Source organism: Centruroides sculpturatus, unplaced genomic scaffold, assembly GCF_000671375.1.
Source record: "Centruroides sculpturatus isolate CEXI.00-Female unplaced genomic scaffold, Cexi_2.0 scaffold2016, whole genome shotgun sequence".
Taxonomy (NCBI): Eukaryota; Metazoa; Arthropoda; class Arachnida; order Scorpiones; family Buthidae; genus Centruroides; species Centruroides sculpturatus.
In genome coordinates this window covers 47,908-75,588 of record NW_019386199.1, presented here as the reverse complement: position 1 = coordinate 75,588, position 27,681 = coordinate 47,908, and the positions used below count along the sequence as shown (strand labels likewise).

The following is a 27,681-nucleotide window of genomic DNA, read 5'->3' as shown; positions in this document are numbered from 1 at the left end:
CATGATTCTGTAGAGCTTAATTGTTAAAGTAGATAAACTTGTTCGCATAATATAAAATAGATTTGTAAATTATTTAGATGAAGTAATCTATCTATTCTACATTACGTGAACAACTTTATCTACTTTAACAGTCTAACATGGTCTAAACAATTTATTATAGCAAAGTAATAATCACATATATAACTGTAATTAATAGAATTACAGTACTGTACTTATTTACCCAAGTAATAGTTCATATGTAGCCAACTATTTTAGGTAACTCTTGATAATTTTAGCAAAATAAATTTTTCAATTGTACAAAATGCAATTAATTATATTATAAATTACAGCAAATTAAACTGTGATAAAATTACCTGTAGCTACATTAAAGATGAATGACTAAAATCACTAGATAATAACAATTTCCTTACCTCCATAACCTGTCATGCAAGCCACAGTCAACCAAGCTAATCCTATTGTCCAAGCAAAAGGCGCAATGCATTGGAAGGCAATGATTATGTTTTCGTTGGCCAAAATATCCTTCTTGTAATTATGCACTCCAAAAATTGATAAAGCCATTAAAATAATACATCCGATCCAACAAACAAAAAGAGTAATCTAAAAATTCAAATGGGATTCTTTTAGTAAACAGATTATTTTAAACCTTTTATTTATACCCAGTTGCAACATCTACAGGAAACGTTTCACGATAGAAAATTTCATATAAAAAATGAGATGATCTTTGCAATTATTTCCACAAATTTTTTTACGAATCGGTAGAACGATTTTGCAATTGAGGTTTAAACAGGAAGGAATACTTCAACAACGTGCAATAATGAAAGAAAAAATTTCACGATTTAGTTCTTATTATTTTATTTCGACTCCTTCCCTTCTTATATAAGTAATTCTACAGAAGCATAATCTGTCATTGTCATAGATTTTCTTTAAACGTCTATCCAACTCAATGTATCTTTGGCTTAGTTCCTCCACTTCAGTCATTGTTTTAGCCTGGTTCCTTTTAAGTTTTGCATCTTTCCTCTCATCAATCAACTTCCATAAGCGATCTTGGATTCTTTTGTCTTCTTCGTCCTCTTTCAATGATGTTTTGGGTGATGGGATTCTGTTTGTATTTAATTAAAATGTCGTACGCTTTCCAAATTGTAAAAAGTTGTTTAAATCAACTTCTGTTACACTCAAAATTTCGATAATTCACTTTTTCACTTTTTATAGGAAACTGAGTTTATATGGGAATGCAGGGAAAATCAGATTCACGTTCTACATGCCAGGTGATGAAAATTAGTTGTTTTTTCTAACGTTGCAACATAATCTGTAATTTTTAATTTTGCCTGAAAGTTTTACATGTTTTGTTTTAAGAAAAAGCATCAGTGATTAAAAATTAAGGTTTATCCTGACAAATCACATTTCCTTGTGATTTGGTCACAATCACAAGGAAAAAAAGGCGATTGAACGTTCTATCGAATTATTTTTCGCTGTTCTTTGTTGCACTAAGATAGAAACAGAAACATTTCGGTGTAATCAGTGTCCAGTGTCTTACAAACAGATAGCATTTAATAAAATGTACTCTTACATTAAAACAAACAACAATAATAATTAAATAATATAGAATACTTAAATTAAATTAGTATACTTTTCCAAATGTGATTTCTTTCTTCTTGTTTAATATATCTCCAATTAATGCACCAAAACAGAAAGTACTGAGATGGGAATAATATGGTTTACTATAATGATGCCGGACGTATTTGTGTGTTTTTCTAAAATAGAAAAAAATAAAATCTATAGATTATTATATATTTGACTAATATTCGATGATTATTGAAAAAAATTAAGTTAAAGGTCAATACTCGGAAACGGCGGGTACTCCAAACATTGCATAATATCTGTTTGAAAGCACATCAACGGCATGTGTGATAATTCCTGTCAGCATCAATAACACTATAACCAGACTTCCACTTCTGGGCCATCTGGAAAATGATGTTAAATATATATTAAAATTACTCAAAATATGAAATTCAGTTGAATAATAATACATTAGATGTTTATAAATACTGTGTGATCGTAAATTAAGTATCCTATTTAACATCGTCTACAAAAATCTTTATCAATCCAAATGTAACAAAATTTAGCTTCGTGTAACATTTAGACCAAGAGAAAAAATTTCTGTAAAAAATTAATACCAAACTAATTACTATAGCGCTCTTCACGGTGCAAGCATCAAATGTTATATACGTACTGTACAAAACATTCATGCACTATAATTTTATAGATTATATATTTGTAGATTATCAAATTTGTTTGACAGAAAAATTACAAAGGCAATGTTGCTCGAAATCAATGATAAAAACAAAGTATCCACAATTTAACATTTTCTAGCAATGACAGCATAATGTGCAAATACAAAAGCACAACATTAATCAACCCAAATTGATTGACTACAACAGTGGTTTTCAATTACTTGTTCCTGCGTACCACTTTAAGAAAGAGCTCAAACTCGCGTACCCCTTATAGCAGAAATTCATATTAATCCATACTAATATTATAAATTCGAAGATAATTCTGTCTGTCTGTCTGTTACCTTTTCACGTCTAAACCGCCGAATAGGTTTTAATAAAATATGGCACGGAGATAGCTCACACGTTGGAGATGGATATGGGCCACATTTTACTGCTAGAAAATATCTTACTCCCACGAGAAAATTCGATATAATGCGGGCATGCACAGCTAGTGATAAATAAAATAAGTTTTTTTACATTTATTACCTTTAAAATACAATTCTAATAATAATGAAAATAACATAAGGTTATTTAATTTTAATGCGACAAATGTGCACGATTTTCTTTGCGCAACTTTGTAAAATCTGGTTGCTTTTTGGTCAGCTTCAGTCTCGAGTCATCTTCGAGTAGAAGTCGGTGACGATTCATGTTTGTCACGGCCGAAAACCCGCTTTCGCGGAAGTATGCTGTGCAAAATGATAGAAAATATTTTATTGCCGCTTCGCTGACATGATGATAATGATAATTGTACAATTAACACAAATTGTGTTAATTCTACAATTTTTGTTTCTTGCGAGAGAATTTCATTTAAGTATCGTCAGAATGCATTTTTTGATGAAATTTCGAGAATATTTTTAGTTATAAATAAACGAATTTGCGCATTCGACATCGTGTTGTAAATCGCCGAATTTTTGATGGTCCACCCATTACACAGGTCTGCAAGTAAAAAACTGCATATGATTTTTATATATTTTCTTACAGATTTCAACTTCGTAAAAACGAAAAAATACCAAAAAAAATTCAATTTTTTTGTTACACTCAAGTTTTTGTCTGTATTTAGCGTAAAATTCCTAGTTAACTTAAAATTTACTATTTTTTTAATAACTTAAAAAATAGCCTTAAAACGATGACTTCTCATATTAATTATATCAATTATAGCTGGACTTGGTAATAAATAAATAAAAATGTTAATGGTTGAAGAAAGTAGTAGTGGGGGGTTAAGTAGTTTTACCGTTAGGAGGAAGGTTTCATGATCGTATACAAACGGGTTAAAAGTTCATAGTGAGTAATATTATTGGTGAGGTTTACCATGTTTCAAATATGTTATCTGGGATACTAGGAATAAATATAAGCAATCTGCTGTTGGATTAGATATTGTTTCAACAAGCTAAGTAACTTCAGTATCTCGCTGCCATCTAATGCCACACTCAGTTTAAATCCAGCATTCGAACGCTACAGTGCGTGTATCTTTATTTCTGGAATATGGCTGTCAGTGGTTATATGATTTCTCCCGGCAGCTTCTGTTATATTTGTGGTGAAAACACAGTAAAAATTCAACAAAGAAACATAAGTGAGTTTGTGAAAAAAGTTTAATTTGCATATTTCAAATTGAAACTTGGAGATCGAGACAAAGCAGATTTCTGGAAACAATAGGAGAAAAGGAAAAAGAAGCATGGTACTCTTTCAAGAATGTAGTGCATAAGTTTGTGAGGAATACTAATGACCCTGACTACGAAACCATTGTACAACGCATGCTGGCAGCAGCGTATGAAGCTCGAAGATGCGAGATGAGCTTAAAAGTTCATTTCTTACACTCCCATATTGACTATTTTCCCGAAAACTTGGGAGCCTACAATAAAGAACAGGGTGAAAGATTTCACCAGGATGTCCATGATATCGAGAGACGTGAAAAGGAAAATGAGATGTCAATATGTTAGCTGATTACTGTTGGATGCTCAATCGAGAGACCAGAGAAGGAAATTGTAAACGAGTTTAGAAAAGCATCAAAAAGAAGAAGAAAAGGTTTCATAAGAAAAAAGAGTAAACATAAAATTGTGTTTAAATATCAGAAACAATTTGTTGATTAGTTGTTAGAAAATATTTATTACAATGAACAAAATATATTATAAGAGTTTTATCAAAAAATTGTTTTTATTTTGCAAAAAGCCTTTACGTGATGGGATGTAACGGAAGTTATTTTTAGAATCTGTGATCTTTAAAACATATAATTCAGCAAAAATATTCCATGCAGCTGAAAAAAAATTTATTTTTGCAGACCTGTGTTATTTTTTTGATTGCTTCATCTCATGCATTTAAATTTTAAATCGAGCGATTTTAAATAGCCTCGTGTAACCCTTCACGCAATTTCGAGTACCCGCAGGGGTATGCGTACCACTAATTGGGAACCACTGGACTACAACAACAAACAAAACATAAAAACGTATGAAAGTAGGAAATATAACAACAAGTATTTAGAAACTGTATAAGTTTTCTTGATTATCTTAAAACTATTTTCACATTTCCGGCTGTTATATATAACAGAGGAAAAATGTGGCAATTCTGTAAAACTTACTTCCTTTCCCCGAAATTTTTACAATTTTAAACTCAGCACACCCCTGAAATGTCGAGAAATGCAAAAAATTTGGTTTTTATTGTTCTGTATGTATGGATGTTAGTGTGTGTATGGGGACACGATTTTGTTCTTCCTCTTTGAAGCTTAATAACTTCTGTGCTTTTTGTTGAAACTTTCTGAAATTTTGTGGGGAGGCTTGATGCTCTTAAAATTTCTCGGTTAAAGGTAACGGGGTAAGAAGAAAGAAGAGTCATGTGTCGTATCTGGAATAGGGTCTGAATTAATGGCGATTAGCGTCTTTTATTGGTTATTAGCGTCTACAAATTTTTGTTTTTATAAAATCCATCCTTATACTCAAAATTACGCCTTTTGCCATTTTATAACAATTAAAAATATAAAAAGATTTTATAAATAAAATATGACAACAGATAGCGCAAACAAACGTCGCCGGGAACCAAGAAAATCCAGCCAAGAGTTTGCTGGATTTTCTACAGAAGGTTCTGAAAGCATTTCCTATAATCAAAACTGATATGAAGAATCTGTTAGTGATGATATTATAAAACAAATCACAGAGAAAATAACGCCAATGGTAATAACAGTAAATTAATTTTCAGTTGGACATAAAATTTTCCCTTTTTTTCGGAATATTTTTCTATACAGTTGCTAGAAATTTTGAAATAACTGAGTAACTGGCATTAATAAATGCATTGAAAAAGCAGATAATGATTGTATAAGCAGGTTTATAAATGTGTCACATAAGAAATATTGTGAGAGTTTTCAAATTGCCTGAATTACTTCAATTTATACTCAACTCAAGTAATTATTATTATTATTATTATTATTATAGATGACATATACATTCATTGCAAAAACTTTCAGAAATAATTCTTAGAAAAATTTCTCTTTGATTACAGATATTTATTTTATGACGTGAGTTTTCGATGGGATAAGTATAAAACTGTTTTTTTTTGGAATCAGGGGAGATTGATACGTCGAGAAATGCAAAGAATTCGGGGTTTTTTTCTTTTCTGTATGTTAGTGTATGGAGGACAAGAATTTGTTCACCCTCTTTAAAGCTTCATAACTCCTGTGCCTTTTGTTGAAAGTTTCCGAAATTTTGCTCGAAGGTTTATGTATTAGAACGATTAATGGAGGATTAAGGAAGGTTAATGAAGAATTAAGGGAGCTATGGCAAATCGTCGTTCGAGTGCTTGTTCTTTTTGCAAGCACAAAGTTTCTGAAAGTGACTTGTTAAATTGTTCCAATTGCTGTAAATTTGCTCATTTTGGATCCAGGCAGCAAACTTTCATAAGTTCAACAAGTCTTTCAAAAAAAATTGGAAATGTGAAGATTGCAAATTAGTGAAAACAATTAAGAACAACGCAAATTGGACACAGGAACTGGAAGACGACATAGAACTGGGTGAGTGTGAGCAGATTATTATGACTGCACATAATTATAATAAGAACGTGGATAGAACACCAGATGATCTAACTTTCACTCCAACGTCACCTTTAAGTATAACTACCAAAAATTCTGAAATTATTTTACAAGAAGTGAAATTAATACACTTGGAGTTGAGTAACCTAAAAGAAACAAACATAGAAATCCGGAAATCGGTAGAATTCTTAACAAATAAGTTTGACAAAATGGAAGAGAGAATTAATGTTTTAGAGAAAAACTATGTAACTGCTGGCGAAACACTTACAGAACTAAAGTAGGAGAATAAAAATACGAAGGCAGAATTAAATTCTTTAAAAGAAAAATTCTGAACGTTGGAGCAGGAGCTTAACAACTCAAGCTTGGAGGTTGTTGGCGTGCCGACACTTCAGAATGAGAATTTAACAGAAATAGCATATAAACTTTTTTCGTTTGTTGACGATAACTTTAATCAGTCAGGTCTATTGAATGCCTATAGAATTAAACCCAGTAATAATGAAAGAAAATAATTCAAAACTAGATCGCAACCAATTATAGTGAAATGTGCCAGTTCAATTGTCAAACAAAAAATTATAAATATTATTAAAAAGAAAAAATTGAAAATAACCACAAATGCATGTCACATTATAAACAAGGAATATAAAATACATATAAATGAACATCTTACTCCATATTATAGGAATATTTTCTACAAAACCAGAACGCTAAAAAAAACAAGGAAAAATATTAAACACTTGGACAAATAACGGAAATGTGTACTTAAAAAAGGATACTACTTCTCCAACAATTCGGATACCAACATTGGACAGTTTAGAGAAAATCTTTCGGAATAACTGAATTATTAACACATACAAAAATAGATGACTTCTCCAAAAAGGGCATATTCGTGTTTTATTGCAACGTAAGAGATTTAAATAATAAATATTTAGAAATACTTAACACAAACGAGGAATATAACTGCAACTTTGATGTATTAGCTTTTTGAGAGACTTGGACAAATGATGTAAATCCTCCACCATATATAAAAGACTATCGGCAAGACAAAATAGAAAAAAAAACCCAATTGAAACATAATAATAAACATTATGAAGTTGTTTCAGATCTAACTTTTACAAGGAATTACAGTATATCCAAACCAAATTATGCGAGATGTAAAAAATTGTGTCAAGTAAAAATTAAAACAATTTCGACCAGTCAAATTTTTTGTGTTTAAATTTTTTTTTTAAACTTTTAAACACTTTTAAAGATAAGCTTGGTGCTTCGAAGCGAAATGTAGGAAACAATAATAAAAATCTTGTGAGTATCGCTTTTAAAAGAAAATCTTATTAAACTCACCGATTTTTCCTTTTTCCACCTGTAACTTCAAAACTTAAAGCAATCTAATATTTTCAGTGTCATTTTTGTGTTCAGCATCCAAAAAATTACGTAAGATTACTTAATCGTATCTCTCATACAACACCTTTGAAGAACAATGTAATCTATTTATTTAATTAAAAATATTCGACTATCACAGCATCTTATTTAAAATCACGATATTGTTCGTATTTCTTTATGGAAAGTACACGTGTAAAAAATTTAGCGGTGTATCAGACGACAATATTACGAAAACAAAACATATTCCACATTAATAAGTAAATAAATGATTGAACTCTTACCTGTCTTTAACATACAGTAGCAATGATGCTATGATAGACAACTGCAATAACACACTCATAAACCATATAACGTTGAAAAATTTCTGAAAAATTTTTAGGACGTAAATGTATTAAAAATACAAAAAAANAAAAGTATTTTTTCAGAGATTTTCTATTCATCCAATTGTTCTACATATTTTCATTTATAGTTACTCCGTTACAATGTAAGTTAGAAACAAAAATTGGCCCATAATCTATACATGGCGAATGATCGACGAAAAATCCTCTTAAATGCCAATTTTTTTTTTTGATGGCCTTTTCAACACTTGACTTGTATCCGTATAATTCTCAGAACAGAATAAATGAGTATTTATCGTAATTGTTAATACCATTTCCTTTCAGTGAAAAAGTCATCAATATTTATTCAGTATTTTTAAATTCAAATTGTCCGTTGACAAGATTTTCTATTTCAAGTCCCTGATGGTGTTTTTAAAAAGAGTAATGTAATGCAGATGTTGCAATCCAATAGGAAAGTGGCCGGATGGACGAGCGGTGAAGGTGGCAGCCTTCCGCTCTAGGGTAGCCGTGATGGAATCCGGACGAATCGAAAAATCCCCAGGAATATTTTTCGACAGGAGGTCGTCCAGATATGTTGGACCCCTCCCTCTCCACCAGGCCACTCGGGCCTGGCCGAACTTATAATGGACTTGCTTGAAGAGCCCTCTTAGTGCCAACAGGACGAAAAGAGTTTTAAAAAATTCCAATAGGAAAAAAATCAAATGTGATGTAGTTTTAACACACGTGTATATTTTAACACTATTTTTAATAAGCTTTCTGAAAGCTTTATTTAAGTCGTAGCTTTTTTTATTTATTACACATCTACGGCCGAAGTGCATTTTGTATGAACAAATACAATATTAAATACAGTGCGTATATTAGTTAAACAATGCATCGTCATTCTTAATATGTCACAGGATCCACCACTGGAAGTATTAGAAAATGATCTCGGAAAGAGGAACAATAGTGGATAAATATTGGTAACATCACGTATTAAAATATTCGATGTGTTTTTCTGGGATGTGAAAGTAAACTAAAAAATAAATGTTAAAAATTTATGAAATTACCTTCTGTTCGAATGCTATATAAATATGAACATGAGTGATATACTTCCACCAATTGTTTTCTAAGTATTCCGCTTGATCAATCACACGATGCCAATGAGGACCATCTCCGAGTAGAGGTAGAAGAATTGCAAAGCCCAAAACAAATATTACCGGAAAAGTGAATCTATAATATAAATAAAATTTACGCCAGGAACCACTGACATTACTAATTAAATATTTTACCTGAAAATTTTCTTGACTAAAGATATGATATATTGCTTCGCAGAGTTTTTTCCACGCTTTTGTCTCAAATACATAACCATAAAACCACTAGACAATAAATGTGTTTGTTATTCGTTATTAATTTTACTCAGAATAGTGAAAATTTCTTAATGTTAGAAGTTTTATTATGATGCAAATATAACATATTATGGAAATTTGCACTTATTTCTAAATATTAAATTCTTATAATCATACCTGTAGAAGAAAAACGATTCGATCATTGTGAACGCTTCAAGAAGGATCTCGTATGCAAAAAAGTCCATTGCTTTTATCAGATTGGAATATTTTTCTTTAAAATATAATTTTTATTATTCAATAATTATATAGATAAATACGATGAGATATTTTTGTAATATAGTAAGACTCCGCTTAACGCTGCTTCGATTAAAATTGATTCCGAATAACGCAGTCTGCTCGAAGCATAAAATAAGCTCAAAATTTACGGTGATTCAAATTATCGTAGCATTTCATTGTTTTGTATATAATACGATTATTTCCGAACACGAAACAATCAGCAAAAAAATTCACTAATTAGTCTGGGAACGGGGGACCTAATTCTTACCATCTGTGAAAACGGGTATGATTGGCTATAATGTAATTATCTTAATCTTTGCTATTATTACTTTTTTCCCGAGCAACGCCGGGAACTTCTGCTAGTTTAACATATATTATTATGCAAATTAATATAAAAATAACTTAAAATTAAAGTAAAATCTATTTATTTTTGTTCGCGTTGTTTCCCCTTCTCTTTTTACTTTATGTTAAAATGACCTCGTTTAACGATTTGTCGTATAGGAACGCATCCCCGCGTTAAGTGGGTCTTACTGTAATATGAAATTTATAAAGTTGCATAGAACAGCAGTTAAATCTAGCTTAATTTTAACCAATTATTAACTAATTTTTAAAACGATTCTGTTATATAATCCTCAAACGAATTCTCCAAGATTTAATTAAAGTTTATCGAATTGAATAACTATGAAAATTTCAATCATTTTTTTTTACTTGGGGAAGTAAAACTTGAATTACTTTAATTCAATATTCATTCAATCGGATCAAATTATATAGTATTATTAAAAAGTACCATCTACTTTTAAACATGGACTAGGTAAATTATGCACAATTAGGTAAACATAATCCGTTTCTTGACTTAATTAGTTTATATGCATTTCATTTTTCTAAATATTAAAACTTTTTCTTAATCTTGACCATTTAAAAATTACTAGTTAAATCATGACATTCGATAAATATGTAATTTGGCCACATTTCAGATATATCAAGAAATTACTACCTTTACAACTAACTTTAATTTACTTTTTTTTTGTAAGTAACTCAATTCTGATGTTTCCTAATCAGCCATATTTCTCTTTTTTTTTATTTTCTATTTTTTTTAGAAATCCAAAATGGTTAAATACGAGTATACCAAGTAATCGAGTTAAAATAGTTTCTTTGATCCATCTTTTTATTAAAGCACAGACTTTATGTGTGAAAAAGTATTTTTTCAGAGATTTTCTATTCATCCAATTGTTCTACATATTTTCATTTATAGTTACTCCGTTACAATGTAAGTTAGAAACAAAAATTGGCCCATAATCTATACATGGCGAATGATCGACGAAAAATCCTCTTAAATGCCAATTTTTTTTTTTTCGGATGGCCTTTTCAACACTTGACTTGTATCCGTATAATTCTCAGAACAGAATAAATGCTTCCAACAGTTGTACAGTACTTTCGTTTTCACGTCTATTCCTGTTATTCTTACAAATTTTATCCATTGCTGTTATATTCGTACTGCCTTCGACCAATCTAATTGTCAATTCCTTCAAGTAATGAAGTTTAAGATCTTTCTGCCGAGAATAATGAATCCTGCAACATTCTGAATTTCTTCTGTAAGTGTCATTGCTGATTTCTTCATAGATTACGTTGGAGAGATAAAATAAAATACGTAACGTTCGTGACATTAAAACACTTTTTGTCTGCTTGGGAATCATTCCGCAATGTGATTCTTTATTCTGTTATCAATGTATTATTTCACAGTGGCTGTATTATTTCGTAACGTAGTGTATTTGAAAATACTCAGGTTTAGTGTTCCTATAGTAGATTTAAAGTTACAAACAGCAATTGATCAATAGACTATACATAGCGAATTTTTACTTAGTATCTCAGCACATAAACCGAATTTTAAAATGTCGGCTTCGTCACGAACTCCGATTTGCCGAGTTGTTCATATCAGAAAGCGAGTAATTATTTATTGTGATATCGTCACAGTGCACGACCGCGATGTTTAATCATATTTTTAATTTATTTGCTTTAAAATATATGCTTTCAATCTGAAAGTAGTAGTGTCTTGCTTCTGTACATTATACTATTCTTGTCAGCAACGGAATCGTGCCGGTCATCTATCTCTCTTCGTTCATAGGAAAATATTCGAATGGTAATAACGTAACTTCCGCTTTGCAGCAGAAATTCGTTTATAGTTAATCGGGACCGCCTGGCCGTATGCTTTCCAGATCAGATTTGTGATTTTATGTATCTTACATGTTAATCTCGAGATTGCTTCTCGAGATTAAGAAATGATAGACATTAAGCAGGCGGTCGACAGTGGTAATTTATGTCTACAATTTTTACAAATTGTAGCTCAAAATTATGTTTATTGGATGTGTAATTGCTATAAACTATTATCGCAGACAACACACTTTCTGACTTATGAAGAGTTCCACTCAACAAAAAACCGAACTTACATTGCCTGTAGAAGTTCATACATTTAAAGATGACTATATATTTTTATCATACGTTTTAAATAACAGTATATAATGATAAACTGGACAGAAACTATTAAAAATTTACACAATTTTTTTATTGTTTTTGAAAGCGTACTGTAACATTTAGTTTCCAAATATGAACACCACGAATCGTATAATTGTAAACAATTATCGTCGTTAAAGTTTTTATTGTTTATTATTTCAATTATTTCGAAATTCTCCTGCAATTTTCAAGTATATTTTTTGAAATTTCACAATTATGATTATTATAATGCAGTGGCGTGCCAGCATTAATAGCGCTGCTAACCCTATATTTTCTAAAATATAAATACCTGTCGTGCGATTATTTTCATATTTTAACGTACTGTACTTTCAATTAGTTAAAATTAATATTTTATTATAACCGCATTATGCATTTTATTACAAATTTCTATACATGCAAAAAACAATGTTGAGATTGCTATTGCATATTCGAATTCGTATACGCATATTTTCAATGGAAGCGCTGTATTGTCAAATACGGGACAGCTTCCAAAGTAAAAAATATTCAATGTTATTTTTATGTACAGTACGTTCCTTTACAAATCTATATTTAATTATGATTTTCTTTTAATTATAATTATATTGACAGATTTTCAAACATAAAATCTTTAGAATTTTTATCACTTCTACATGTTAACAATTTGAAATATTATAAAAAATAATTTTTTGAGTAATTTTACGGAGATTTTTCTGACTTATGTAAATTAAATAGTTCGGATGTAGCCAACCTGTAGCGCTCTGATTGAATAGAAATGTATCAAAAATTATATTTTAATTATTAATTACACATTTAAATGGACTTCGTAGTTCAGTGAAGACCGTGATGTATTAAAAACGAATCTCTTGTTTGTGTATTTCTATTACAAAACATCTGTTTACCCTCCGTGTCTCCATTTACGTGTTATGCAAGCGTTTCAAATGTTAGAATATAATTCAATTTGTTAATTATTGTACATTTATATCTGGCAACACTTGAAAAGTTGTTAGTCGTCAGAGTTTCGTCTGGTTGTAAAGTTGTAAATAAGTATTTAGTTATATAATACGATGAGATATTTTTGTAATATAGTAAGACTCCGCTTGAGATTGATACGTCGAGAAATGCAAAGAATTCGGGGTTTTTTTCTTTTCTGTATGTTAGTGTATGGAGGACAAGAATTTGTTCACCCTCTTTAAAGCTTCATAACTCCTGTGCCTTTTGTTGAAAGTTTCCGAAATTTTGCTCGAAGGTTTATGTATTAGAACGATTAATGGAGGATTAAGGAAGGTTAATGAAGAATTAAGGGAGCTATGGCAAATCGTCGTTCGAGTGCTTGTTCTTTTTGCAAGCACAAAGTTTCTGAAAGTGACTTGTTAAATTGTTCCAATTGCTGTAAATTTGCTCATTTTGGATCCAGGCAGCAAACTTTCATAAGTTCAACAAGTCTTTCAAAAAAAATTGGAAATGTGAAGATTGCAAATTAGTGAAAACAATTAAGAACAACGCAAATTGGACACAGGAACTGGAAGACGACATAGAACTGGGTAAGTGTGAGCAGATTATTATGACTGCACATAATTATAATAAGAACGTGGATAGAACACCAGATGATCTAACTTTCACTCCAACGTCACCTTTAAGTATAACTACCAAAAATTCTGAAATTATTTTACAAGAAGTGAAATTAATACACTTGGAGTTGAGTAACCTAAAAGAAACAAACATAGAAATCCGGAAATCGGTAGAATTCTTAACAAATAAGTTTGACAAAATGGAAGAGAGAATTAATGTTTTAGAGAAAAACTATGTAACTGCTGGCGAAACACTTACAGAACTAAAGTAGGAGAATAAAAATACGAAGGCAGAATTAAATTCTTTAAAAGAAAAATTCTGAACGTTGGAGCAGGAGCTTAACAACTCAAGCTTGGAGGTTGTTGGCGTGCCGACACTTCAGAATGAGAATTTAACAGAAATAGCATATAAACTTTTTTCGTTTGTTGACGATAACTTTAATCAGTCAGGTCTATTGAATGCCTATAGAATTAAACCCAGTAATAATGAAAGAAAATAATTCAAAACTAGATCGCAACCAATTATAGTGAAATGTGCCAGTTCANATTGTTAAGTGTATCTGAGTCACTTCCAATGTTGTCTCTCGAATCGACATTACGAATCCGTCTGACCACGTACGGCACCGCTCGCTCGACGGCGTGACGTAATTGCCGTCTCGGTTTCCGTGTTTCGAGAAACACGGTGGTGTCAATCCTGACAAAGTACCAAAGAGGTGTCGACCCGAAAGGTCACACAATTAACGACTTAACTACAAAATTATACATTTTTGAAGTCAGTTATAAATGGATGGACTAATTTTGATAACGTTTGGTAGAATCATGTCAGCACTCGGAATAACATTATTAAATGTGTTATAAATAACAGAAGAGAAGGATTTTCTATCAAGATGCGCCATTTTAGTACTGTTCTTTTGATCTGTTTCTTTTTGTCTCTGTATAATACGTAATAACTGATATAAAATTATGCTCTTACTCGTTAGTCTGAAACCGTTTTCGTATATATTATGGGTCAGACTTGGAGCCATAATACATACAAAGTACAATTAAGGTTATGTTAGGGTGCCGAGATTCTTCGCACACAATGTGACAAAACCACTTAAATATTTAGAAATTTTTAAAGTTAAATAAGACAATGAATAACTTTACCTGCTACTGTCTTTACAATCATTACTAACGCATATGTGTGTCCCAATACTGCATTAATTATTACAAGACATCTCACACCACACATCGATTTTGTGCTTTCATCGATATTCGTTAAACACAATTTATGTAGAGATGTAAAAGGTGAAGCGATGAGAATATACTCGAAAATTTTACCTAAAATTATGGGAGTTAAAAATCTATTAATTAGTGTAATTAATTGTTAAAAATGAAATCTATATTTTAAAACTATTCTTATGAATTATTGATAAGAATTCGAAAATTTAAGTATTAAATATTATTTTCCTTAAACTTAAAACATTAACAATTAAACTATTGTTGTTTCAAATACCAGTATTATAAAAATTTTTCTAATAATTTTAATGACTTACTATTATTCATCTTCGAAGACATGATATCAAATCGCATTAATATCTCTGCTAACGTTGCCATTGAAACCCATGCAATAAATATGCAGAGTACAGTTCTAAATTAAATAAATTAGTTCAAAGAATAATGTTAATTATCTGTAATTTATATCATTTTAGAATAAAATATTAATAAATTAGCCAATGAAGAAAAAAAATTATTTTGTTTTAGTTAAAAAACAAAGATGAATTTTTAAATAATTCGCATTGTAATTAGTCAATAAGTATATAAAAATATATATTTTCATGATATATGAATATACATATTATCCTGTGTACATTATAGTTAAAGAATTTTATTACAATTTCCTTGTATATAAATTTTATTCGAGTAATTTATAAACGTCGTACTTTTTAATTATGAGAAGGATCTTCTTAAGTGGCTGATAATTTGCTATGATTTTTGATTTATCTTGACACAGTTTCATTCCGTTGACAAGGAAGGTATCGTCGTGATCGACGCGGTGCCGGATTATCGAATACAACTATATCAGTATATATATACTACAAATCTTCTGTGATAAAGGCATACGTTTTGATGCCAAAGCCAACAGTATAAGGTTTGCCTTGACACATTTAATGTTAGTGGTGTTTGAATATTAAATTACAGAACGTATAGTAAACTTACAATGTGTATCTGTGATTGCAATGCTTCTATAATCTACGAATTTTTTGTAATACGTCGGCCAATGCTAACAATTACTAAACAATAAACGAATATTATAGTTTTTATATCCATTTAAAATTGAATATAGTCGTTATTAAATATATATTGCAGTAAAATTCATCAATTAAAAATTTTTTCTCTTTTATATTGTAAAAATTTCATGTTTCTCCGTCGTTAAAAGTAGTCTGCAAAATCCTAAAAATGCATTATGTTTATAAGGGTAGTAAAACTTTCCAAAATACGCATTATTAAGGTGATTACAATACATTTTAGAACTGTAAGATGAATGAAAACGATTTTCATGTCGTCATGGGTTTTCATTCATCTTACTGTTAGACATTATAATAAAGAAACAATAACTGAAAGCTTATGTATTGTTTCTCGATTATTCTAAATACATCGTCAAAATTCTAATATTTTACATAAACAGTTTATTCTTACAAACAAAACAAAATAATAATGAGGTGGGTTGAAGAAGAATGAGATGCATCTATGTAATAAGTAAATTCAAATCTGTAAGAACAGAAATGGTACTTCTGAACAATGTAGAATAGATTGGGTTTTTCTTAGTTAATTAAACTTATCTTTCATCATAAAAAATTATGTTATAATATATTTTTGTAAAAATATATCCTTACATTTAACACGAAAATTTTATTATTTACTAATATTTTATATTGCGTCGTCCATTTGTCGTTTTTATATTTTGATTTTGTCAATTTGATAAAATTAATTAATTTATACTTACAAGGATATCAATTGTCCATTAGTATATTTAAGTTTTTCGTCTTTAGTTTTGCAATATTCGACATTAAGGTCTACCGCTGTTCCAAATACTAAAAAATGAACAATAAAATACCTGTTAAATTGTAAACAAAGTTAATTAAATTGAATTCAGTTTCATAAAACAAAATGTTTTATAAACTTTTTTAATAAATAAAAATAACTTTAGTTTTTAAATTAAGGGTTTCGTTTAAAGAGTGTTTTAATTTAAGATTTTGATACTGTTTACATGCATTCTTTTTTATGATTGGTTGAAGAATAAAAGTTGATGTTTTGTAAAATGAATGCCAGCCAATCAGAGACTCAAAACTTTTTAACATTGAAGAGCTTATAATGTTAATAAACTCGAAAACTTAAGGGAAATTTATGGTTAACGAAATATTTTTTATTAACAGCTTTTTGGAATATGTTGTTATATACAATTATAATTTTACTAAATAACATTGCTAAACAATTAACTAATTTTACTTATTTTGTCATATATTAAAATTACTGTTTTTTATAAAATTAATATTAGTATGATTTTAATTAAATTGTAATCTTAACTAACTGCTGTGTAGAGATTTTCGGATTAATAAATAATTCGAATTAATGGGGATTCTATTTAATTGACGACATTTGACAGCAAAAATCCAAATTATTACCAAGAGAAAAGGACTACACATGTTTAATCCGTACTCATGTATATTTAATGCTGTATTTGGTAAAAAATTTACATTAAATTACGTAGTACATATTAATTTTATGAAGTAATCACTCTGTTTAAAACTTTCATTTTTGTAATTCGGTGATAAATAATGAACACAATTGTTGCAGATCAAATTAAAGTGTGGAGTATTTGATAAAATTTAAAAATTTTAATTCGACTTACTCCAGTTTCCAATACTTTTCAAGTCGTTATCACTACATGTATTAGGAATGCACACATCTAATCGTATACCCATCTTCATTTTGGCTGCATTTTTGAAGAAGTCACCAAGCTTTGCCGGTTTCTAAATCAGAAATGAAATATGGTAGTACTTTTTACAACTATTATGTTAACTGCTTACTGAGCCATTTAATTCATTCAATGTACATTAAATAAATTCAACTGATAAATTACTCGAAAGTATATTAATGCAAATCTTTCTTGATACTTACAACAATATCCTTTGCTAGTTTAATCAATGAGTTGTTTTCAAAATGATGAATTGACTTTGTAATATTCATTATTGAGTTTGATAATCCAATTTTCAAGGCACAATATTTCCCTCCAACATGCTTCTTTTCACTATTAGTAATCTTTTTATTTCGGGGAATTTCTATGCTCAAACACTGATCGTAATCTCCTTGTATCCATTGTGTCATCCCTAACACACCTGCTGGTAGTTTTCCGAAAGAATCCATTACTGAAATTAGTGAAAATATATAGTTGAAACAAAGATGGAGATTTTTATACATAAAAACAAAAGACAAATACCAATAGTAGTACAGTAATATCTCGACTTACGCTACACCGACTTACGCAAACCCGGAGTTACGCGATTTTCAAATCTCTTCGATTCGTCTTTTGTTTGAGCGCTACGCAACTCTCGATTACTCACTCCCTTCACACTATTGTTCGGCTTACATGTTCGGACGTGTCGCGTGGAATCGACACATAGCTACAATTTATTTTGTGTTATTTATTTCTGTGTTTGTTATATCTACGGAGACTCGAGAGACTCTACTATGTCATCTAAACGAAGTAGAACTGATTCTTCTACTTCGTTTAGATGACATAGTAGAGATTGTTCTACTTCGTTCAAAGAAAAGAAAAACTTTATCTTTGGAATGTAAAGTTAACATTATTAAAGATTTCGATACAAAAATGAAAATTTGTGAATTGGCAAAAGAGTTTGATCTACCGGAATTGACGGTCAGAACAATTATAAAAGGTAAAGAAAAAATTTTCGAAGCTGTGAAAAATGCTTAATCTTAATCGCTGAGATGGAAACAATGTTAAAATTATGGTGTGATAATCAAGTAAATGTGAAAAATTATATAATAATATAATTTGTTATACATATGTATTATCTAAGATTTTACTAAACATTTTTTTTTTCTAAATTATTGTTTTCTTTAGTCTCCGGTCCCAATTAAAAATTATTTGTATGTATTTATATACGAAATTATACCCCGACTAACGCGAATTCGACTTACGCGGTTATCGCTCGGTCCCACCTATCGCGTAAGTTCGGGGTATTACCGTACAATTTTTTGACCAGATTGAGAATAATTTCAATCTAAACTTTAGCGCCATATATGAGAGTAAGAGGATTGTTTCATTAAGTCTGTAACTGTTGGACCAAGGCCAGAACGGGGTGAGGGACGGGACAACATATCCGGAATGGACAACTTCGAAATATTCGTCCGGATTTTTAAAAAATGGTAATAACAAATCATACAGTGCAATGCAAATGTTTGGCGGAAACAATAAAATTTCTACTATTGTAATAACGGCTGTTTAAAGACTGATAGTCCAGCGCCTTAAGGCGAACTTTTGAATAACGTTACGCAGCGAGTGACAATAGTAATCGAATTATAAACTCGAAATGATAGTGAGAAATAATTAAATTTATTACAATATCCTAGCACGAGGATATATCATAATGAAATAGTTTCATGGCAAATATTGCATGTTAGTAGGTTGTAAAGACTTTAGACTAATATTGATCACTTTACATGAATTGCCATATTGAGTTTTTTATTTCCCGATTTTCTTGTGCTGAAACTGTTCGTTAATAATATATTTTGGGCTCTAATATTGTAATGAATGGTTTCTTTTTTACTACCATTTCACATGCAGAATTTGGTTTTATTAATTAAGATACGTAGATTTTTTTAACACGTAATATACATAACTGCAGCAGAAATAAAATGATTTGTCAAGTTGTTTCAAATTATATAATGTAGCCAAATACGGAATTTGCTAGTGTCTGATGAATATTTAATTAATTAATTAACTAAAGTTAATAAGAGTAACGAAATAGCATTGTTCTGCATTATTATCAAAATATACGAATAATTTGTAAGTGTTTGTGCTAAAGAGCTTATTTAGTTTGGTGTTTTTTGAATTGAATTTTTTAAAAAGTCTTCTTTAACCAAAAAATATAAATACACGTTTAATTAATACAGGGTAATCGAAAAGTCACACTAATTTGTGTTTTCGTGTAATTATTATACGTATATACAGAAGGTAGTAAAAACAAAATGTGTAGCATGTTCTTCAAGAAAAGCAAAATCATATATTTTGATTAGAACGTATGTTCAAAATGAAATCCTCGTTCAAGACTGCAGGCGCGAGTTCTCATGTTTGATTCCATCTCATGAAGCATCTGAAATGCTTAATCGGCCGTTAAATGCTCCTTTTTAGTTCATCTATTGTTGGTGGATTATTTTTATACACATCACCTTTGAAATACCTTTACTGTAAAAAATCTGAGGGTTACGAATATTGCGATGGTGAGGCCACAATTCTTCAGAAATAAGGCGGTAGCTACAAAATAATAAATATGACAAGTTGACTACAAGTTGACAACTTTGCAAATTTTCCATTACTCTGTACAATTATCTTTCGTATTCACAGTTCGTACTTACCTAAAGCAACAATTTGATCGGGTAAGACTGTATTGTGTGTGTATGTACTATACGTAACATCAAAAACTGCAAAACATTTTTCCCTTTAAAAATTTCATCGATACTGAACTACAAGTCTAGTGGGTATACTTTAAAGAAAAATTAAGAAATTCAGTAACATTACACCAGATATACGTAAAAGTATCCATGAGTTTTTCCCAACATTTCGCAGTTTTTTCGGCGAAAAGAGAACTGGGAATGTATTAAAAGACAATAACTTTAATAAACAAGTAGGGAAGCAATTAACGAGTTGGTGTGCCACTGTAAATTTAAAAAAAGTTTACAAAACATTGTGAAAGACCCAAAAAATGCACAGAGCAAGTAGAATGAAAAGTCAAGACTATATTTTCTTTGTTTAAAATGTTTAATTTGTATAAAAATACAGTTTACTTCACTTTATACGAATATAGGAATAAATAGTTCGGAAAAGTTAAACGTGTACCTTTGTTTCGTGTAAATGACAAAGTATCGATTTTAAGAAATTGAAGAGCTAGGTGTAACGAGCGAGACAGTGAAAGCATTTTTAAACTTTGCCTTTATACAGTTTTATTATTTTACACTAGACAGCGCTAGTTACAAGGTTCTGACAGAAGAATTATTGCTGTATTTATGTTCAAAGTCCGTTAACAGATGTGTCTCAGTGGTTCAGACAGACATCCTATAATTCACAATTTTATAAAATGTGGGGATTTCAAATGTGAAAGTGAACAAAACAAACTTTTATTTGGATAAGAAATTCTACACCCAAACAGACGGAATACCTATGGGTACACATATAAGTCCAAAATTGGCTGAAATATAAATGATATAAATATATAAAACGATTTAAAATATAGAAGGTATTGAATTTTACAACAGGTTTGTGGATGATTGCATAATAATTTTTGATAAAAGGTAAACAAATGAAAATATAATCTTATTTTTTTATGCGATATTTGTAATTTCACAATTTTAGAATAAAAACTAATGACTGTGTGATGCCAGGAGACATATTTTCTATATCCGATTCACTCATCCCCTACAGGAATTCTTCCGCCATTACTCCCGTTGGGTCTGAGACTCACTTCCCCTTTTTTTGCATTTTTTTATTATAATATTTAAAATTTCGCATAAAATCTGTAAAAAGAAATTAGTGCTTTCCCAACTTTCCAATCCATACTATATATGTGTCTTATGTCGTAAGTGCGTGCTTATCGCGATTGTGGCGTTTTTTTCTATCTACGTGAATTCGTTTGTAACAAACAATTGTTTTTGGGCTGCAAATTGAAAAAATTGTAGACCTATGAATCCCCCATTGGTCCGCTGCCTCACTATTATTTCTGGATCTAGAGAATGGAGATAGATAGATGAATGTCGACACCAGAAATGAAAATTTTTGGGGAAGTAGGTTCCGATTACTTATCTAAGAACTTCCAATGCAAATCGAAAGTCACGTTATTTCAATTCAAATATTTTCCTCGCGAAAGAAGTCAGATAGCTGATCAGCACGACTCTATTTCTAGAAGGGAAGTTCGATGTACCGGTGCATGCCGCTACTAATTTGAGGTGAGAGCAAATATTTTAAATTAAATAAATCAAAATTACGATTGAAAATAGCATCCCGGTCATGCGCCGAAGCCACAATGAACAATTGTTCGTTTCATTTTGTGGTTTGTTTTTTATGCGTTTTTAAATAATGTTATAACTTTTTTAATATAAGATGAAAAGTAAAAAAAGGGGAATAAACTACTTTTCATCAGCTGTAATGATGATAAAGAATCGGAAAATAGTAGTTATTTGTTGTTTACTGTTGCCTTTTTTCAGTTTTATATAATTTTTTTGTATGCATTGAAAAATTTTTCAATTTTCTTTTACTACTATTAATTTATGTTAGAATTTCGAAATATTTTATTCTGTTACAAAAAAATCAAACATTTCTAGAAGATTTAATATCGGGAGAAAACTTTAGAGGTTACTTTAATAAAGTAATTTATGTTTTTTGCGAGGATAAGACATCATTTATGTGTTTGTTATAACTTTTCTTACATGCTTTCTAATTTTCATTGATTGTAATACATGTTGCAAATTGTAATTGTATACATTTTCCAGAACAATGGTTGGAAAAAATTGGATAACAACCAAATTTTTAAATAGTAAATAGTCACTTCAAAAAACAAATATTTATATACAGACATTCTCTGCTTGCCTACTTCTCGCCTCTAAATAAAAGAAAAAACGATGTTGCTATATAAAGTAATATTCACTGAAGAATTATACAAGATAATTTGACTTCATACAGATGCCGTTTTCTCTACCAAGTCAAATGAACTTGTATAATTATTCAATGAAGGGGCCTATACTTATATACGGAAGGAAAATGCATTTAGAGATAACACAAAATTATTGAAGTTTAAAAAAAAGTTTTATTTTCATATACTAGCAGTTGTATGTCCCGACTATAAAAGACGGTTTAGGAAAATATTGTTTCTCGANTTTTTACATTTTCCACATGGCCAGTCCGCCCCTGTTAAATATAAATTAAAAAAAGAAAAACAGAATAGCATAAATTATTTAGAGATAACAATTGAAAGAAAAATGATAGATTAATTTATAAAAAATATGTTAAACCTATACAAATACCGAAAATAATTAATTATAAATCTGTGATCCTTGTTAGTATGAAATACAACATACTTAAAATGTATATCAATAAAATAAGACAAAGAACAAGTGATACAGAAACACAAAAACAAGAAGAAGAAGAAATAATTAAAATGCTTATTTTAAATGATTATCCAAAACGTTGTTAAATAAATGGATTGAAAAGTTAGAAAATGACAGACAATTAAAATCAATGGATAAAGAGAAAAAGTTTGTTAAATTAAGGTATGTTCCAAAATTATTTGAAAGAATTAAAAAAGTAGTAAAAAATAGAATTAATTTAATTCCTGAAAAAATAAATTCAACTAATAAACATTTGTCTTGTAGAAAAGAAGAAAAATATGATATAACATTAGAAAAAGGTGTAGTGTATACATTTAATTGTAATTGTAACCCGAAGAAAATATATATTGGAGAAAAAAAATTAAAAATAAGATTTAGTGAACATATCCGAGCAATTAAGGGGAAATATGCAAATTCAACAGTGGCTGAACATTATAACACAGAAGGTTGCGAAATTTATTTAAATACGGTGAAAATAAGGAAAAAAGAAGAAAATAATTATAAAAGACAATTACAGACAAAAACGAAGAAGAAAGAAGAATTTGATTTAATTATTATGTATATAAAAATAGGAATACGCATGAAATAATTTGGTTAATGTGCGTTACGGACATATTTACAATTGTGAAAGATTTAAAAAATACAGATTTTGTAAGAATTTTATTATTTTATTGTCGGGAAAAATTTTTCTGTATTTAATTTAAATTTTTAATCATAATTGTAACCAAAAATTTTTAAAATTTTAATTCTAGAAAGTGTGTTTTGAATGCCTGCTGGAAGACAAACAATCCGAAACATAAGTTTAAAGTGTTCAGGTGAATTAAATAAAAAAAATGTTGTTCTGGTCTGTAAGACAAAGTTTCTGCATCCATAAATCCAGTATAATAAGTACTGCTAATTGATATTGTACTAGTATACAAGATAAATTTTAAATCAAGATAGAGGACACAAAGGCATAATATTTAAACTTTGTCTCCTTTAAAATGCTTTGTATAATGTCAATTTTGTTATTTCGGTGCAACAATGAATCGAGTAGAGGAGAAGGTGGTATTATGGAACCCCAATTACATTTTAGTGAATTGTAAACAAGGTATCATAACTACACCCACATTTATGGAATTATGGTATTTATGGTATTATGGAACCCCAATTACATTTTAGTGAATTGTAAACAAGGTATCATAACTACACCCACATTTTTTTGTGCGAAAAGTACTGGTAACTAGTAAACTAAATGTTCCTAATTGGATTTTTCGCTAGTGTAATTATAAGTATGGTTTTTGAAGGCTTTTGTACAAAAAGTCCGAAAGTAGGCTTAGAGAAAATCGGGTGGTAATATGGAACCTTACTGTATATTTTCAAAAAAATGCTTTAATGTAGCCAAAAACAAATAGGAAAGGACAAAAAATGTTAAATAATTACAAAATTATTTACTCCAATGTATTTTATCGCAAAAATGCTTTTATAATAGAAAAATATGACCTCCATCAACAATATATATTCCAGCAGCTCTTTTTCGATATTTTCAGACTTTCTACCTAGTGTCTTTTTCCCAAATTGCTCCGGACGAATGTCTGATTGCAAAGAGAGAGTTCGGAGGAGTTGAGTTCCATATTACTGTAAAAGCACCAAAGGGGTCCGTATTTCACGCATCGCCATCTCGAATTAACTTATGTCTGTCAAGACCAAAATTTAAAAAACGTGAACATCACACAGATTAATATGTACCCCTAAGTCTCTGGAACGGAATACATGCACCAGTGAACCTACAACTACACGATTTATATTTTAAAAATAATTAAATTCACTTAGCATTCAAAACTTGCGAATTTTGAAAAAAACAAATTTGCTGATTAAATACGGACAACCGTTCAACTGAAGTAAAATGGGTTTTCCCCTTGCTATGGAGGTCTACCTAGTTCAGTTCAGCCACATTCCGCTACAGTTTGCCTTTATTATCAGTTCGAAATGGGGTGGTTCCATAATACCCGCAGTGTTCCATAATACCACCTTTTCCTCTACAATTTTAAATATTTCATTTACAGAATAGAAAAATTAAAATGCTTTAAAACACGACCAAATAGTTTTTTACAGTTATAAATTTGGAAACAGCATAAAGTCAGAATCTATTAAATGAGTCATTCAAAATAATCTTCAATTTAATTAATATTTTTCGTATTTTCTAAATAATTTTATAAACTGTTTGTCATTTGTTGTTAGACCAGGCCCTTCAATTAATTATTTCATTATTAAATCGAAACTCTACTGTAATCGAAAAAAATAAATTTTAAACAACTGTATTCATATTCAAAACGCGTATACATATAATAATGATGACCATCAATATATTATTTTGAAATTCGAATGGATTTTTCCTCGAGTAATTTAAATCAATTATAGTTTAAAATAGAGAAAAACAATTTTTCAAGGTAATGAGACATCTCGTCTTTAAATTCATTGCGTGACTAATCAGCTTTTATATAGTGAACCCATACATCAATAACACATTTATCGTCTCTGTATAAATACAAACTGATAATATTATTGCTGACCAAATAACGGAAGCTGTTAAAGTATCCAGTCTAACGCTGGAAAGACACGAAATCGAAATTAGTTGAACCTCCACAAAAGTGCTTTTGGGTGGTAGGAATTAGATAATTCTGCTTCCCTCATTCCCCATTAGACCACTTCATTGTGCACCTGTCAGAATTTACAATGGTTCTGAGAAAGGCCATGTTAGTTCCAACAGGACGATGGGTAAAACAAAATGAAGTATGCTTTGTATACTGTTTATACAAATTTCAATTCGTTGATCTTTTCATTTGCATTTATCAACATAACTACTAATAAATGCGAGAAATATATAGGCAAAGAAGGAATAGAGAAACGTAACACTTACATTTTATAGTCCATGGTTTCATAAGTCTGAAGTCTCTGAGGAACAAACTGCCAGCTTCGATGCAGGACGAAGATAAATTCGTTTCTTCGGTAATTCTTATCATGTAAGGAAGTGCAGCTCTAGTAAGAGATTTCAAGTAGCCTTTTACTTTCGTTTCTGCATTGTCTAACATTTCCACTACACGGTTTACTTCTTCTTCGTCTCGTACTTCTTTTGACACGTTTATAGCTATTAAATTCACGCATGTTATCAGTTGAAGCAAAACGACCAGCATATGAATATTTAAAAATTTCATTTTAGACAACGTATTAACGCTTTCATTAGACGGTGTCTTGTTGAAAGAAGTTACTCTATAGTTGACTCATATAACACATATTCAACAGTGAGCAACTTTCCTTTTAGCAATTTATGACGAAACAATAGACAGTGACTCATAAAAAGTATAAAGTAATCAAATTATGACGGTTGAATATTTTTTCGCTTTTCAAAAAAGTTCATTGTTTATATAAAATAATCAAAATGCGAATATAACTGCACTTTCACTAATTGCTAATTCTATATTTTTCAGATAGGTTAGCACACAAGATACAATATTTTTCAAAATTCCTGAGAGGTCGAATCCGGGAACAAAAAATGACTTCGTGTTTGTCTTCTTCTCGTCACTTACGTTTCATTTCTAATCATATATATAAAAAGTGAAGTTCTATATCGTGGTTTGAGTATTTCCTATTTTTATAGAAAATAAGTTACGCAAAAATTTTCTCAATTATGTAAATTACAATATTATTTGATGACAATATTTTACAAAACGAAAATATTTACTCTCCGTTTTAACTTAAATCTTGGAAGCCATAAAGAAAACGTGCAATTCTAATTTTCGTGTTATCAAATCACAATACTGACTCAATCAAAGAATACGCAATTAATTTGTGTTATTCTTTGCGCAATAAAGTCTTTTTGTGCGTTTTTATCTATAGCAGTTCAAACATAGAAACGTTAAATAAAAAAAGTCTAGAATTTTGATGATTTCGATGTGCTACTTTCAATTAATTTATTTAGTTCAAGATATATGCTCTCCATCTCAAATTAGTAGTGGATGACCCCTGTATACAATACGTTCCCGCTAGAAATAGGGCCGTGTCGGTCTTCTAACTTACTCTCTTCGGGGGACGATTTTTCATTTAAAATAACGTGACTTCCTGTTTGTTTCGAAAGTTTATATATAGTTCATCCGTAAGCTATTGAGATCTTGTGTCGACTTTAATTTATGTAACTCCTTTCTGCAGATTAAAGAAGGACAGGCAGAATGCGGAAAGACGGAAAACAGTGATAATTTATAGTTCTCTAAAGTTTTCAAATTGCAGACCAACAATTTTTTAAATACTGAACATTCATATTTCAGGTCTTTACACCAAAATTTAAATAACCGTCTTACAGATTGAGTTTTTTCGTGCGTTAAGGAACAAAAGTTTATTCGTTACGTTCGTATTCATATTGACAATTATTATTTCTTAGATTTTTTCAATTTGTTAGTTTTAAATTTTTAATACATTTTAACAATATTTTGTAAACTTTCTAAAGAAAAGATTGCTATTAGCATTTGCCATTCTTGATTATCTCTATAATAAAAATTGCCTAACATTTATGAATAGTATGAATGAGTACAATGAAGAAATAATTTTTTTGTTGTCTACCTGAATTCTTCATGGATAAATTACTATGATTATTCATCTATTCTTCGTTCTAGTGAA

The 27,681-nt window shown here is 29.9% G+C and overlaps 1 protein-coding gene across 1 annotated transcript; it reads right to left on the bottom strand.

Annotated features, from left to right (window-relative positions):
- Window positions 1–387: 387 nt before the first annotated feature.
- On the bottom strand, window positions 388–26,280 carry LOC111614050 (nose resistant to fluoxetine protein 6-like). The gene is made up of 13 exons (XM_023355429.1): window positions 25,931–26,280; window positions 17,812–18,059; window positions 17,543–17,663; window positions 16,637–16,724; window positions 15,186–15,280; window positions 14,797–14,970; window positions 9,497–9,590; window positions 9,263–9,349; window positions 9,041–9,203; window positions 7,938–8,020; window positions 1,842–1,961; window positions 1,628–1,751; window positions 388–597 (listed from the first exon to the last, which is right to left on the bottom strand). The coding sequence occupies exons 1-13, from the start codon at window positions 26,223–26,225 to the stop codon at window positions 388–390; spliced, it is 1,902 nt and encodes a 633-aa protein (XP_023211197.1). The 5' UTR covers window positions 26,226–26,280.
- Window positions 26,281–27,681: the final 1,401 nt, after the last annotated feature.

Bases quoted from the DNA above. Each gene is read 5' to 3' on its own strand.
- LOC111614050 (XM_023355429.1), bottom strand. From the start codon at position 26,225: ATGAAATTTTTAAATATTCATATGCTGGTCGTTTTGCTTCAACTGATA. The intron at 9,350-9,496 runs GTATGATTATAA...TTTATTGTCTAG, and splicing joins GAATCGTTTTTCTTCTACAG to TGGTTTTATGGTTATGTATT. The intron at 598-1,627 runs GTATACTAATTT...TTGAATTTTTAG, and splicing joins AAGAAATCACATTTGGAAAA to ATTACTCTTTTTGTTTGTTG.